Source organism: Erpetoichthys calabaricus, chromosome 4, assembly GCF_900747795.2.
Source record: "Erpetoichthys calabaricus chromosome 4, fErpCal1.3, whole genome shotgun sequence".
NCBI lineage: Eukaryota > Metazoa > Chordata > Cladistia > Polypteriformes > Polypteridae > Erpetoichthys > Erpetoichthys calabaricus.
The window spans coordinates 286,739,709-286,756,806 of NC_041397.2; the positions used below are offsets into that span (position 1 = coordinate 286,739,709).

At 41.1% G+C, this 17,098-nt stretch overlaps 1 protein-coding gene across 1 annotated transcript in view; it reads left to right on the forward strand.

The window, feature by feature from the left end:
• Positions 1 to 273: 273 nt before the first annotated feature.
• Positions 274 to 17,098, forward strand: part of prkx (protein kinase X-linked) — a 218,672-nt gene continuing 201,847 nt past the window's right edge. Inside the window, exons 1-2 of the mRNA XM_051926670.1 lie at positions 274 to 408; positions 517 to 645. Coding sequence (XP_051782630.1) covers positions 274 to 408; positions 517 to 645 — 264 coding nt within the window. The remainder of the gene's footprint in view (positions 409 to 516; positions 646 to 17,098) is intronic.

Here is a 17,098-nt window from a genome sequence, read left to right on the forward strand (position 1 = left end):
ATTCAGGGCATTAGTTTTGTCCACAGTCACTTCTAGCACCTGAGCCCTAGATTGTCTGAGTACAATAATTATGCTCAGGTAGTGCACATATAAAATAGAGTTGAATTAGACATACACCAGAAGGTGGGTACAATATGGGGCAAGATTAGTTTACTGAGAATTCAGCAACCTTATGGCCTAGGGGAAGAAGCTGTCCCTCAAGTGGGTGGAGTGAGTGGTGAGGCTCTCATATTGTTTACCAGAAGGCAGAGATAAAAACTGGGGATGAGCTGGATGGCTGGCATCAGAGATAATGGATTCTGTCCTCCTCACACAGAGGGTGGAGTAGGAGGTATGAAGCTGTTGAAGGCTGGCTCCAATGATTTTAGAAACAATATGGACAGTCTTTTGGAGGAGCTTGCAATCTTGGTATGTTAGGTTACTAAACCACACCATGATGCATCCAATTCTGATGCTTTCAATAGTGCATGTCTCCAAGATTTTGGTTCCCACTGCCAAGCTCTTTAACTTCTTCAGGACAAAGAGCCTTTGCTGAGTCATTTTGAACTTGCAGGTGGTGTTGACAGGCCACAAAAGGAAGTTAGTATTCAGGACACCCAGGAACCTGAAGCTGCTAACTATCTGGAGTGGGATGCCGTTGATGGAGTAGAGCATGATGATTGCTTTTGTTCTTCCTGAAGTCAACAATGACCACCTTTGTTTTGTTAATATTCATGCTGAGGTTGTTGTATTCACACTATACATTTTAGCTCCTTCTTGTAGGCAGTCTCATCATGCTGATGAGGCCAGTCACAGTTGGGTCACCCATAAACATGATGATGCTGTTGCCCTCATGCTTTGGTACAGAGTTTGGTGCACTGTATAGCAGTGGCATGATGCACTAGTGTTGCTGAATGCAATGTTGGTAAAGAGCATGGATGAGTTCTTGTTGCCAGTCACACACCCAGCCACTGATGGAGCTGTTCAGACCAAGGTCTCTGAGCTTCATCAAAAGCCTGGAGGTCACAATGGTCTTAATGGCAGAGTTATAGTCAATGAATAGGATCTTGACATACAGTTGATGTTTTTCCTTTCCAGATTTCCCAGAGCACTGTGCAAGGTTAGGGAGATGGTATCATCCATATAACTATTATACTGGTATACAAGTTGTAGCAAACCCAGGGTATCAGAATGTTATGGTTAATGTGGATCCTGACCAGTTTCTCCACCACAGAGGGTAACATAATTGGCTGGGAGTCATTCAGGTAGGAAACGGCACATTTCTTTAACATGGGCAACACTGTGCCCAAAGACAGTGATAAATTATAACAAGATGTTGGCATACACTTAAGACAACTGGGCGGTGCTTGCCTTCAGGATGAGGGATAGGATGTTGTCTGGGCAGGCGGCTTTGCCTTGTTTAACTTGTTTAAAGGTTTTATTCACGTTGACCTCCAACACGTGCAGAATGGCTCCGCTAGCCAGTAGTGCTGGGAACATTACGGCACTCACCAAGCCTGAGCCGCGAGGCTCAAAACAAACAAAAAATTGATTCAGTTCATCTGGTGTGGTCCATGAGCACAGCTATTGAGGTTGTGTAGTCCAGCTTGTTCCCATACTGAACATAATAAGGTCACCAGGTAAAGGCTCTCTGTTCAAACCTTCAAGTTGTCTGACCTTACAACAATTTAATGTGACACATAATGGCTGTGATCACAATTGTCCAGAGGAATGCTGGTGTACAGGTGCTGCTTTGGCCTGCTTCCTGTCCTGAACTTAGCCCCACTATGCACCTCTGGGATGCCAATGGATTGGACAATCTGGAGGTGTCACACTCTGCCTGCCAATAATAAGCAAATTCATCAAGGAGTTCTAGAAGAAAGGAATAACATCAGCCAACTGCAGATTCAAAGATTCACTAGCTCAATGTGCCAGAGATATCAAGCAGTAAGGGCTGAAACAGGTGGCTACATAACATGCTGAGATCTTAAGACAACTGCTGTTAATGGTTCAGACCTGTTATTTTTGCCCTTTTGGTTCTGTTTTTGCATTGCTTTCATGTTATTCTTTTTTTGTTGTTATGTCAGCTATGAAAGTTCACATTTCACATGAGTATTATATTTCTTTTTTCCATCTGTATACATAAATTTCATGCCAAATTGTAATTTATAACTTTTGAAAGGTGTTGTTATGATTTTAGTGTTTTGGTAGAGCTAGTCATAGTCTGCACTTGTTTTGTGTTTGTGTGTCCCTTTGACTGTACTGATATTGTATGTAGGTATTTTTATTCATTTACAGAGTTGCCATTTAAGTAATGTTGAGTATGGGCCAACCATATAGTGTGTTTTTAGTAACGGTGCTCATATTGTTCTTAGCATCGGATTCCTGTTACATGTTTAATGATTTCATTTCACTGCTGCCATTCATAGTGGATTCAGAAATTATTCAGACCTCTTCACTTTTTCACATTTTGTTATGTTGCAGCCTTGAGCTAAAATCATTTCAATACATTTTCCCCCTATTCAAGCAACACTGGATATCCCAGAATAGCAAATAGGATTTTAGAAACATTTGAAAATGAATTGTATATAAAAAACTAAACTATCCCATTGACATAAGTATTCATATCCTTTGTTAAGACACATGAAATTTGGCTCAGGTGCATATCATTCTTTGATCATCCCTGAGATGTTTCTACACCTTGTTTGTAGTCCACCTGTAGTCAGTTCAACTGATCACACATGATTAGAAAAGGCACACACCTGTCTGTAGAAGGTCCCATGGTTGACAATGTATATCAACGTGAAAGCTAAGCCATTAATTCAAAGGAATTGCTTGCAGAGCTTAAAAACAAGATCTGGAGAAGGCTACAAGCTCCAAAAAACCTGTGTGGAGATGAGAGAAACATCAAGAAGGACAACCATCACTACAATACTCCACTAATCAGGGCTTTTTGACAGAGTGGCATGACAGAGGCCTCTCCTCAGTAAAGCACATATGGAAGCCCACTTAGAGTTTCCAAGAATGAGTAGCTTTAAAAAAAATAATTGTTAACTTTTTTCTAAAAACAAAAAAACAGAATGGTGTGAGTCCTCTTAAAAAGACCCATAAATCAGACCAGAGTCTTCCCTAGGCCTCCCAGAAACAGGCCTCATGCCAGGCAGCCTGAATCCAAACTGTACTGGCAGCCTGCTGCCACAACAGGCCCGAGAAATGGGGACAAATATTTTGCAAGGACAGGGGGAAACAACCTGTCAGGACTACATGCTCTCCCGAAACGCTAGATGGCAGCATCTTTAGAGTAGAATTCCCACACAAACACCCACAGGGCATGTTGGGCTCTGTAGTCCCGTGGGGCAGCCCTTTTGGGTTCCATGGGGGCCACCAGGAGGAGCTGCTGGGATTACTAATCCTTACTTTGCGGGGCTTCCATTTGAAGATAAAAGAAGCCGTTCAACCTCATCCAGGTGAGCTGGAGTCAGGTGGAAGCGGACAAAGCTCCCCTGGGTAAGTGGAAGGAGAAAGAAAAGAGAGAAGAAGAGAACTTTGCTTATCTTTATGTCACTTTTGAAGCCTTTTTGTAAGGTATTTGTGCAAATAAACCGTTTATTTAAACCGAGACTGGTGTTAGTGAGGTTGTGTCTGGGGTTTGGAGTGCTGCAATGCCAATGGCTAAGCATTTAGTGATTTTCAGCTTTGCCTACCTGCATTGTAGTACATTTCAAACAATTCATAATTTTTCAGTTTATACAAGGTAAGGAAACAAACGATTCTTTACATAACAAATAAATACATATGAAATACAATGAAAAGCTCAGGAATGCATAGTTCCATCTCCCTTCAAGGACAGAGCAAAAGAAAAGCTCTGGCGAGTACAAACTGTTTAGTCCAATATGCTTAGTGAATTGCTATTCACATTATATGTCCTATATAAAGTCCACTTTATAATGTCAATCCTATTGAATGTACTTGATGTTTGTGCATTACTCTGCTTTTCCAGTTGTGTTTATGCAACAATATTTTAGCAAAAAATATATTTGTTTTGGGATTTATGGTTATCCAAGAGGGTAACTGATATGTATACTGTGCAAAATAAGTAAATTGAGACTTTATTCATGGACATTTTAATATTGTTTGTTGTTTTTCAGGCTTCAAATCCCAACCCCGACAACCCTGGTGGGGCTGGCCCCATATGAGGCTCATTATATCATAAACTTTAATATCTCCGTTCTTCCTGAAAATATTTATTGGTTATCACTACAAACAACACAGGGTAAGTAACAGATCATTTTTGAATGGAGTATTCCTTAACATTGCAGCATAGTAACGTTTTTATATAAGCTTTGGATAAAATCTCTTAAAAAAACGAAATAACTAAACCTAAATAAATAACTAGACCAAGATTCTCATGGGAAAGGATCATCAGGTGGTCAAGACTTTTGCTTTACCCTTACTCGATTAAATCCCATAGCTTGCTCAAAATTATTCTTCTGTTTTTTGCTTTGACTTAGACTTCATTTCCGAGGCTAATTTCATGTTTTTTTTTTTTTTTTTTTTTTTGTACATTGGGTTAGGATTTTAAATCCTGCTCACAATTAAAGGCATGGACCAACCCTAAATGGATAGGAGTTTTTCCTCATAAGACTCAGTAGGTTAAATTAATTACAATTATAAAACTTGAAATAACTGATATCATGAGTATTCACCCCCATCAGATTAGTATTTAGAAGGTTCATCTTTGTCAGCCATGTCAGTTTTGATTCTGTGTACTCGTGTGTCTCTCTCTATCAGTGCTATTTTGTCCCCATTCTTCTTTGCAGAACGAATGCATGGGGTTTGTGAGTGAACAGCATTTATTAAGTCCAGCTACAAATTCCTAACTGGATTGAGATTTGGACTCTGACTCAGCCACTCCAGGACATACACATTGTTGTTTTGAAGCAATTCATGTGTAAGTTCTGCTTTATATTTGGGGTCATTGCCTTGCTGGAAAACAAATCTTGATCCAAGGAGTAGGTTTCTTGTAGATGGTTTCAGGTTCTCCTCCAGGATTTCACTGTATTTTGTTATATTTATCATAATCAGAATATCTTTATTGTCATTGTAACAAATACAACAAAATTAGGTGCAGTCCCTGTGGTGTCAAAATATAAATAAATATAATTACAAAAGAATAAGAAAGGATAAGAAGAAATAAGGTAGAACACAAACATTCAACATAAGACCTTAATTGCACATGAACACTATTGCACGAGATGTCATCTATTGCACTGCTGCATTGGAGGTGATTAGGTGGCATTCAGTGCCCTAATAGCAACAGGGTAGAAACTGTTACTCAGTCTATTAGTCTTTGTTTTGATGCTCCTATATCTTTTGCCAGCATATTTATTTATTAATTTTACCCCCACAAGCCTTCCAGGGCCTGCTGCAGAGAAGTGTATATTTTTGATAATGTGCAGTGTTTGGTGTACTCCAAGCATGACGTTTAGTCCGATGGACATGTAATTTCAGAGTTTCCCTCAAACTCTGGCAGGGATGTCATGCGCATATTTTAACAGTGATTTTCTCTTTGCCACTCTCCCATAATAGTGTAACTGGTGAAGAACCCGAGTGACAATTATTGTCAGCATAGTCTCTCCAATCTCAGCCAATGTACTGTAGGTTGTAACATCCTCAGAATTCTCCTGGGTCTCTTGGTGGCCTCTCTCACTCATCTTCTTCTTATAGAATCACTCAGTTTTTGTGGACAGCCTGGTCTAGGGCGATTTACAGCTACGCCATACTCTTTACATTCCTTAATGATTGATTTAACTTGACATTCAGTGACTTGAATATTTTCTTGTTTCAGTTCCCCTGACTTGTGTTTTTTAATCCTCTTTTTACAGAGTTGCTTACAGTGCTCTTTTGTCTACATTGTGTAGGTTACGCCACCATACTGATTCACCACAAGCTGGCCCTTGCAGATAAGGTGCATTTAGACTACAAGCAGCTAAAACCCCAGAGGGGTGACCTCCATTGAACTAATGATGGGACTTCAAAAATCAATTGGCTGTTGATTTAGGTGTGTCATATACTTATACAATCAATTCTTTTGTGTTTTTAAATAATTTTGATCTCTTTGCAAAGACCTGTTTCTCTTTAACAGAGTCCCTTTTTCTTGTTTAATGTCAAAAAAGCCAAATTATATCCACTGTGATTTAATGTTGTATCACGATAAAATGTAAAAATTCAATAGGCATTGTACCTTTAGGAAGTATTGCTAGAGCATTAAATGTGTAAAATAAAAGGTATTCAAGTAATACTCCAAACTTACAGTTTAGGAACACCCAAGAGCTGCAATCTCTTTCTTTACAGGGATTCAGGACAGAGGAAGGTAGAGACACCTACTTGGCATCATCAGCTAAATCAACACTAGTATCCTGTAACAATAAAAGTCAGCTTAGAAGTTAATTAAATGAAAAAGAATTTACATTCATCCATTTACATATGGCATATACAGTGCATCTGGAAAGTATTCACAGGGCATCACTTTTTCCACATTTTGTTATGTTACAGCCTTATTCCAAAATGGATTAAATTCATTTTTTTCCTCAGAATTCTGCACACAACACCCTATAATGACAACGTGAAAAAAGTTTACTTGAGGTTTTTGCAAATTTATTAAAAATAAAAAAACTGAGAAATCCCATGTACATAAGTATTCACAGCCTTTGCTCAATACTTAGTCGATGCACCTTTGGCAGCAATTACAGCCTCAAGTCTTGTTGAATATAATGCCACAAGCTTGGCACACCTATCCTTGGCCAGTTTCGCCAGTTCCTCTTTGCAGCACCTCTCAAGCTCCATCAGGTTGGATGGGAAGCGTCGGTGCACAGCCATTTTAAGATCTCTCCAGAGATGTTCAATCAGATTCAAGTCTGGGCTCTGGCTGGGCCACTCAAGGACATTCACAGAGTTGTCCTGAAGCCACTCCTTTGATATCTTGGCTGTGTGCTTAGGGTTGTTGTCCTGCTGACAGATGATCCGTCACCCCAGTCTGAGGTCAAGAGCGCTCTGGAGCAGGTTTTCATCCAGGATGTCTCTGTACATTGCTGCAGTCATCTTTCCTTTTATCCTGACTAGTCTCTCAGTTCCTGTCGCTAATAAACATCCCCACAGCATGATGCTGCCACCACCATGCTTCACTGTAGGGATGGTGCCAGGTTTCCCCCAAATGTGACACCTGGCATTCACACCAAAGAGCTCAATCTTTATCTCATCAGACCAGAGAATTTTCTTTGTCATGGTCTAAGAGTCCTTCGGGTGCCTTTTGGCAAACTCCAGGCGGGCTGCCATGTGCCTTTTACTAAGGAGTGGCTTCCGTCTGGCCGCTCTACCATACAGGCCTGATTGGTGGATTGCTGCAGAGATGGTTGTCCTTCTGCAAGGATCTCCTCTCTCCACAGAGGACCTCTAGAGCTCTGACAGAGTGACCATCGGGTTCTTGGTCACCTCCCTGACTAAGGCCCTTCTTCCCCGATCGCTCAGTTTAGATGGCCGGCCAGCTCTAGGAAGAGTCCTGGTGGTTTCGAACTTCTTCCACTTATGGATGATGGAGGCCACTGTGCTCATTGGGACCTTCAAAGCAGCAGAAATTTTTCTGTAACCTTCCCCAGATATGTGCCTCGAGACAATCCTGTCTCGGAGGTCTACAGACAATTCCTTTGACTTCATGCTTGGTTTGTGCTCTGACATGAACTGTCAACTGTGGGACCTTATATAGACAGGTGTGTGCCTTTCCAAATCATGTCCAATCAACTGAATTTACCACAGGTGGACTCCAATTAAGCTGCAGAAACATCTCAAGGATTATCAGGGGAAACAGGAGGCACCTGAGCTCTATTTTGAGCTTTATGGCAAAGGCTGTGAATACTTATGTACATGTGCTTTCTTAATGTTTTTTAATAAATTTGCTAAAAATCTCAAGTAAACTTTTTTCCCGTTGTCATTATGGGGTGTTGTGTGTAGAATTCTGAGGAATAAAATGAATTTAATCCATTTTGGAAAAAGGCTGTAACATAACAAAATGTGGAAAAAGTGATGCGCTGTGAATACTTTCCGGATGCACTGTATGTAAAGCGAATGGTACAGTGGCACAGTGGTAGCGCTGCTGCCTCGCAGTAAGGAGGCCTGCGTTCGCTTCCTGGGTCCTCCCCGCATGGAGTTGGCATGTTCTCCCTGTGTCTGCATGGGTTTCCTCTGGGTGCTCTGGTTTCTTCCCACAGTCTAAAGACATGCAGGTTAGGTGCATTGGCGATCCTAAATTGTCCCTAGCATGTGGGTGTGTGTGTGAGTGCCCTGCGGTGGGCTGGGGCCCTGCCCGGGTTTGTTCCAGCCTTGCACCCTGTGCTGGCTGGGGTTGGCTCCAGCAGACCCCCGTGACCCTGTGTTAGAATATAGCAGGTTGGACAATGACTGACTGACTGATATATGTAAAGCATTAAATTATTGTATACACCAAATGGCCACATATTATGATAATAATAATAATAATAATAATAATAATAATAATAATAATAATAATAATAATAATAATAATAATTCATTACATTTATATAGCGCTTTTCTTAGTACTCAAAGCGCTATCCACACAGGGAGGAACCCACAATCTTCCACAGTCTCTTACTGCAAAGCAGCAGCACTACCACTGCGTCACTATGATGTTGGATTCATATAGGCCAATCTGAAATAATCTGTGTTGTTATCGTCTTCATGAAAATAAATTCAAATGTTATTATTGCTTTCTCAGTAAACAGTAGCATATTAGTAAAGAAGGATCTTCACCATCTAATATCTGCACTTAATGTCTGATAACAGGTACTGATGTATAATCAATTCAACTCTATTTAATGTATTTTTGTGTAGTGCTTTTCATTGAGTACAATCCCACAACACTCTAATCAAATACATTTTTATAAAGTACACTTAGACTGAATAAACTCAAGGCATTATAAAAAATACAAAAGACTGCAATATAGAGATAATTGCCCTGTATATCTTTTCCCTTTTGCTTGCCTAATTTGTGCCATGTCCTGTAAAAGATGACAAAAATTGTGCATTCTGACTTGCAGGACATCTTTCCCCAGGCTGGGCATCAGCTTACAGTCCTCTGAGAAAGCAGCTCACTTGTGAGGGATTCTTTTTTTGAGAGGATCGGACTTTGCTGGCTACCTGCCTGGATATCCATCAAACAGAAGTTCAATGCTGTAGTCCTCTGAGAATTGCCCTATTTGCAACATTAGAGCCTCTAAGCTGAGCTGGCTGTCTTAGATCATGCAGGCTCACCCTCACTAGCTCAGAAGGGAGCGTCATCAAATGGAGAATGATTCTGAGGCCCTCACAGAATCACATGACTGGAAACTGAGGAGACTATTTTGGTTTCCCAAGAGAAGCCTGAGATAGCAGACTGCTTGTCGCATGCATTGCAGATTTTTGACAATATGGCCGGCCTCACACAACTCATTTCCATCACAAATTATAGCAAATCACAATTTTGATTGTTACTGCATATGCTTATACTCCATTGTATTTAAATCATACTGTTTCTTTTCAACAAAGACAACAGAAGTGGGTAAGTACAAGTATGCAGAATTTTTAAACACAGAATACAGAAGTCCGCTGTCTTTTCTGAAATTTAGTTTTGGTAAAAGTAAGTCAAGTGGCATTGGGGCACTGTGTTTAGTGCTTTTGCCTCATGGATACAGTGCCCTTTCTTCAGGTACCCATGGCTAATAGTTTATTTGTGAGGAGTTTTGAATGCTCTCCCTGTGTCTGTGCGAGTTTTATTCCCAGATTTCCAAAGATGTGTAGGCAAGGGTGAATGGTAATTCCAATCTGGCCTGCTTTGAGTGTGAGAAATGTGGACTTTTGTCCTGTCAAGAATTGGTTCCTACCTTGCATCTTATGCTGCTGGGAGAGGCTCTGGCCATCTCCAACCCAGAACTGAGAGTTTGTCATGCTTGGCTAAAGGCTGAGTGACACTAGGATCAGTGTTAGGGCTGTTGCTCTTTTCAAAACAATGCAGTTACAAATGCAACAAACAGTTAAACATATGAAATAATTTGCATATTTTCCTGCTATCAGCAAAATCAAAACACCTGAATTAGGGAAAAAATAGATAGAGCAATTATCTATGTTCAACTAGGGGGCTTCGGCACCTGCTCGCTTCGCTCAGCCACAACTCCCCTGCCTGTGCTACGCATCAACCACTTTGCGTCTCTGCCACTCATGTTGTGAAGAGGTAGGCTGAATGCACCCCAAGGAGACGCGATCGCTGCTCCGACACCCCCTCTTAAATAGTGATACAATGGGAAACACCATTTTTTTTTACCTCCTCTTTGCTCGATCAGCTGCTGGCTTGCTGCTGTGCTGCGTGATCTGCATTTCACATGGCACACTTCTGTCATATCACCTATTTCCATATATTCAATCTCTTTTCGCTTTTACCTTTTCATCAATATCGCATTGAATTTTGATTCCGTGTTAGGAATTACATTGTGACAATACAATGTACAGTATAACTGTCCATGAGTGAATATCATTTCTTTCTCTCTACAAGAAATGTGTCTGACATAACCATGCATGACTTTTCCAAATCTCTTTGCATAAGCTAAGTGTCTCTGAGACAATCACGTCTCGTCTCCTTCCAAGATTTTTTTTTGTATTAAAGATAGATGTAAATAAATCTGCAGTCTTAAAGACAGGGGTGTTGTTCCCTCACAGCTCCTCAGTCCTGGATTCAGATCCTAGTTTGGCCACTGCTTGTGTGGAATTTTCACATTTTCCCATGTCAGCATGGGTTTTCCTCCTTCATTTCAAAGATGGACATGCTAGATTGCTTATCACTCTTAATTTGCCTAGAACGAATGATCATGGTTGCAAGCATGAGCATCACCTGTAATATACTGGTACCCCTTTCAGGCTTAATTTCCAATTTACGTTGATGTTAATAGCATTGGCTCTCTGATCATGTCTGAAATCCATAGGCAAATTAAAGACCATCTATCCATCCATCCATTATCCAACCCGTTATATCCTAACTACAGGGTCACGGGGTCTGCTGGAGCCAATCCCAGCCAATACAGGGCACAAGGCAGGCCGCCAGCCCACTGCAGGGCGCACACCCACCCCAACCACACACCAAGGACAATTTAGAATCGCCAATGCACCTAACTTGCATGTCTTTGGACTGTGAGAAGAAACCGGAGCACCCCGAGGAAACCCACGCAGGCACGGGGAGAACATGCAAACTCCACGCAGGGAGGACCTGAGAAGCGAACCCAGGTCTCCTAACTGCGAGGCAGCAGAGCTACCACTGCGCCACCGTGCCGCCCAAAGACCATCCATCTACAGTAATTAAACCTGTAAAATATAATTGTTCAAAAGAATGTTTGAGGCTAGAAGTTACATATTATGAAGAAAACCTTAAATATTATAGTGGTCAGTGTGGTTAAAGAATTAATTAAAAATGGATTTGTACTGTGTGAGTAAAAGACAAAAGAGGTTATGCTTCCCCGGCAGAATACATTGATGAAGCTGCTTCTGCAATGTTGTAAGCAGTTTTAATTATCATATCTCAAAAAGGACATACAGTAACAGATGTGATGTCCAAAAACAGATACTTAACTAATTCTAAGATTGTAGGAAGCAAAATCTGTGAGGAAAGACTGAAGGAGTTGAATATATTTACCGGTACTTAATGCGAGTGCAAAATATAATGGAATTGACTGAAGTATTAACTGTTATAAATCAATATATGTAAGAGTGATGCCAACTGTTTAAAGTAACAATAAAAATACATAGGCACAGAAGGACTAAATATCACAAAACAAGTAACCTAATCATGCAGCCAAACCAACCAGTAGGTTGGCATTATGGTATAGTGTTAAACTGCTGCACATATCAAGGGATATAAGTTTGATTCACCAGCAGGGCATTGTCTAAATCAGGGTCTTCAATCACAGTCCTGGAGGGCCGCAGTAGCTGCAGGTTTTCCTTTCAACTAATTTCCTAATTAGAAGACAGTCCTTGATGATAATGAAATTTGGTATTTGAGCAACGCTCAATACCTTAGAATGACAAGCACAAAACAAATCTTAGAAACTTTTACTAGAAACTGAAATATCACACTAACAGAAGTATTCAGACCCTTTACTCATCCATCCATCTATCCATTTTCCAACCCGCTGAATCCGAACACAGGGTCACGGGGGTCTTCTGGAGCCAATCCTAGCCAACACAGGGTGCAAGGCAGGAACCCCACCGCAGGACACACACACACACACACACCAAACACACACTAGGGCCAATTTAGAATCGCCAATCCACCTAGCCTGCATGTCTTTGGACTGTGGGCGGAAACCGGAACACCCAGAAGAAACCCATGCAGACACTGGGAGAGCATGCAAACTCCATGCAGGGAGGACCTGGGAAGCGAACCCGGGTCTCCTTACTGAGAGGCAGCAGCACTACCACTGTGCACACTGTGCCACCGTGCCACCCCACCCTTTACTCAGTACTTAGTTAAAGCCCCTTTGGCAGTGATTACATCCTGGAATTGTCTTGAGTATGAAGTGACAAGCTTTACACACCAGGATTTAAGGATTTTCTGACATTCTTCTCTGCATTTCATCTCACACTATGTCAGGTTGGATGGAGACTGTCAATGGACAGCTATGTTCAGGTCTTTCCAGAGATGTTAAATTAACTTCAAGTCCAAGTTCCGGCTGGGAAACTCAGAAACATTCCCAGAGTTGTCCTTCAGCCAATTCTTCGCTGTCTTTGCTTCATGTTTAGGGACATTGTCTTGCTGGAAGATGAACCATCAGCCAAGAGTGTAATCCAGAATGCTCTGGGAGGAGGTTGTCATTAAGGATCGTTCTGTTCTTTGCTTCTTTAAGATTTCCATCAACCCTGCTTAATCTCCTAGTTCCTGCTGTTGAAATACAGCCCCACAGCATGATGCTCCCACCATAATGCTTCACAACTGGAATGGTATTGCAAAGGAGATGAGTGGTGCCTGGGTCCCTCCAGAAGAGACACTAACCTTTATTTCATCAGAATAGAAAATCTTGTTTCTCTCAGTCTGACAGTCTGTTCGGTGCATTTTTGCAATCCTTCAAGCAGGCTTACATATACTGTATGTTTTGCTGAGGAGAAGCTTCTGATTAGCCACTCTATCATAAAGCCCAGGTCGGTGGAGTGCTGCAGTGATGGGTGTCCTGGTATTTTCTCCAGTCTCCACACAGGTTCTCTAGAGCTTAGGCAAAGTGACCATCAGGTTCTTGGTCATCTCTCTTACCATGGTCCTTCTCCCATGAATGCTCATTTTGGCCATTTCTAGGAAGAGCCGTGATTGCCTCAAACTTCTTACATTTGAGAATTAAGGAGGACACTGCACTCTTGTAAACCTTCACTGCTGCAGGAATGTTTGTAGCCTTCTCCAGATCTGTGCCTTGAAAATCATGTATGTAAGCTCTGCAGGCAATTCCTTCAAATTCATGGTTTGTTTTTTAGTCCGATACATAACTGTACAACTGTAGGACTTCTATAAAAAGGTGTGTGCCTTTCCTAATCATGTCCATTCACTGAATTGACTACAAGTGGACTCCAAACAAAATATATAAACATTTCTGAACTCCTGCTTTTGCTTTATCTTTCTGGGGTATTGAGTTATGCTTTATGTGAGAAAAAAATGAATTTCAATTATTTTAGCACTAGGCTGCAACATAGCAAAATGTGAAAAAACTGAATACACTGTATATTTAAGTATGATTATTTGCTGTAAATTATCTTCATATGAATGAAAATTGGTGGGGATGTGAGTGGATGCTGTTAAGTGATGTTCGTCAAGAGTCAATGTCAGCTTTGTACCCAAGTCTGCCAGGATAGGCTCATATTTCCTTCAGCTTTAAAAGATGACCTGTAATTTTAAAAACTTTTTTTATATTTTAATGTTTCACAAAAAAAAGGCGGGGAGGTGAGGTGGAGGTGAGTATGCAGTGCTATCTATTGAACCATCATGCCACCCCAGAGTTAGAATTAATATTAAAAAATTATTAAAAATAATAAATGTAATTCTCATATGCTTGATAACAAAAGCTCAATGTACTGAGACCTGACCCTGTATCCAGTATCAATAAACTCTTGAGTCATTTCATTGTACTTTGCGTTGTATGTTAACTAAATTAAAATATGTTTTGTTCCTGCACAAGCAACATACAATAGATCTTAAGCTGATACTAATATGCTAAGTTCTAAACAATTAAAGTTCCTTCACAGCCTACCCAACTCCCCATAGGTACTATCTGATAGCTCTTAAACCCAAGTCTCTTTGTCACTTATGCCCAGTGGGTGTCCCTGGTACTTTTCTCCATATGTTCTGGTTCTGCCATTCTGTTTTTACCCTTTGGACCTTTGTATTTTGCTCCTTGTCTTCTTTCCTATCTGTTGATATTCAGCTACTGACTGAAACTCTAATCCTTTTAGATCTGTTCTCTGTGCATATCACCTCTTATCAGCAAAGTCTTATCTGTTTGGGCAGCCCTGCTGCTAAACTTCTCCTTGTTTTCTGGTGGAAATTCCCTGAGACTGTCACAAATAATAAACGGCTATATAGGTTTTACAATTTATTACATACCAGTAACGACACACTGCACAATAATGTGCAGTGAATACACTTGACTTGAGCATTCATAGTTTTCAGACTCTTTCTCTGTACATTTATCATTCATTTGCTCAGAGGTTAATAAGCTTGCTGCTTCCTGAGCAGCTCTTCTTTTCTCCACCCTAGTAGCCCGCTTCTTCTCATCTTTCGTTAGCATCTTTTTGCGTTAAAACTGATTAAGTCAGTGTTTGTGTTGCAATTACTTAGTATGTTTTCCTTGATTTTTCACTTAAAATGGCACTTAAGTCTTCAATCTGCCTCAAGAATGATTTAAGATATGAAGAGGTAGGGGAAGTGATGTCGAAGGTGGTAGGGATGAGAACGTCACCCGTACACATGCACTGCATGGCTGCGCTCTGCCGAGAATTGATTCTATAATAAAATAAAATAAAAATAAAAAGAAGAATAACCTTGGAGGTCAATCATCACCCCGAAAGCTTATAGTAGACATCACGTAGTATATGTGTACCAAATGTCAGGTCAATAGTTCAAATGGTTTGCGAGCTACAGGTGATTTAAAATCCTGGACAGACAAATGGACAACCACGGTAGTGTATTATATAAGAAGATGGAGTCATCTGTGTCTAAAATTAGCAAAGCAGCCACAAAAGCTTTTGAGGGCTGGACTACTGTTCCATCCTTTAAATTCTGGAAGTGTTCCCTGGATAAATATGAGGTGGGTAGATGGGGATTGGGAGTGGGAATTGTCAGAGTATGGGTTCTGTTATAACTGTTCTGTACTGTTCTGTTTAACTATTATATTGGAAATGTTGAAAAAATGATTAATCATGAGAAATATATCCTAAGATCTTATCCATTAACTAGTAATTGAAAAATTGTAAAGTAAGCATGTTGACCAGCTTGGCACCTTTCACATATTTTTGGAACAAATAGCACAGCTGAAGCTGAAGTACTAAATTTAAATTACAAATGGCATAGTAGTGCTGTTTCAGATTCAGAGTTCTGGGTTTGAATCCTAGATTGGAAATGTCTGTGAATTTGCAATTTTCTACTGGTATGTTAAGTTAACTTGCTAATCTAAACTGGTCCAATATGTGTGAGCGTGCCCTGTGACAGCCTACGATTTATTGTGACTGATGATGCTGAGAGATGCACCAGCCCTCATGACTCTTAACTTTATCAAGAAGGCTAATAAATAACATATGCATGTTTACACTAATATTATCTATATATATAATTCACTAAGCCAGGAGACAAGTAGCCGACCATGGAAAGCACGCCGGAAGGGGCGTGGATTATATAATTCACTAAGCCAGGAGACAAGTAGCCGACCATGGAAAGCACGCCGGAAGGGGCGTGGATTCACTAAACCGCCGACAAGTAAGACGCCAATGGCGCACGCAGGAAGGAGCCACGCCCACCAACTCTTAGACCATTGGATACGACGAAAAAATCACAGTCACGCCCACCAACTCGGACGCGACGCCTTGAAAAACATGCCGTCATTTCTGTTTGTCTGTGCCACATTCCACTTGCAGCTCTGAGCTACGTTGACTTTTCATTAGTCAACCTCAGTGGAATCTTGGTTCACACAGAGGCAGCGCGAGAGAGAGAGCCGCGCGCGCACACACACACACACAGAGGCAACGCCAGAGAGAGACAGAGGCATACACAGGCAGCGCGTGAGAGAGAGACGCACACACACACAGAGGCAACGCCAGAGAGAGAGAGAGACAAGCGCACACACAGGCAGCGCGTGAGAGAGAGCCACGCACACACACAGAGGCAGCGCCACAGAGAGACAGAGGCACACACAGGCAGTGCAAGAGAGAGCCGCACAATCCTTAAAAACTGAAGTTAAAACACAATGAAGGAAGCAGTCTTTAAAAATCAATAAGCCCTGTGCCTCTTTTTCATTAGCGTCTCACCTGCTTCAGGCCCTGCAACAGTCGAGATGCTCTCTCTGCAGCTGACCTTCTCTGTGCCTGACTCCACTACTGTCAGTCGCCTGATTAAAAATGGCCTTTTGAATGTGAGCTACAGATTCCTAATCATTAATGCCGGTGAAACTCATCCGGGATAAGTCGGTTTTTCAAACGCAGCCGTGTAGCAGATTAGTCTAGCAAGATGTAATAATCTGAGATGAATGCGCGCCCTAGCGCTGAGTGAAAAGCCAATATATATTGAGTCTACAAAACATGATCACCAAGTCTTTGATAGGCTGCAACAAAATGATGAAAGAACGGGCACATTTTTTTCACACAAGCTGAGTGGGTGGGTGTTAGTTAGTTAATTAACAACTCAAAGGATTAAAAAACATTGAAAAAGCAGCACGGAATGGTTTGCAGCGTGTAAAACAGTTTGTTTGTCGCGGATAATTTGCTATCCACACAGGGACGAACCGGAAAGTGAACCCACAATCTTCCACTGTCTCCTTACTGCAAAGCACCCATA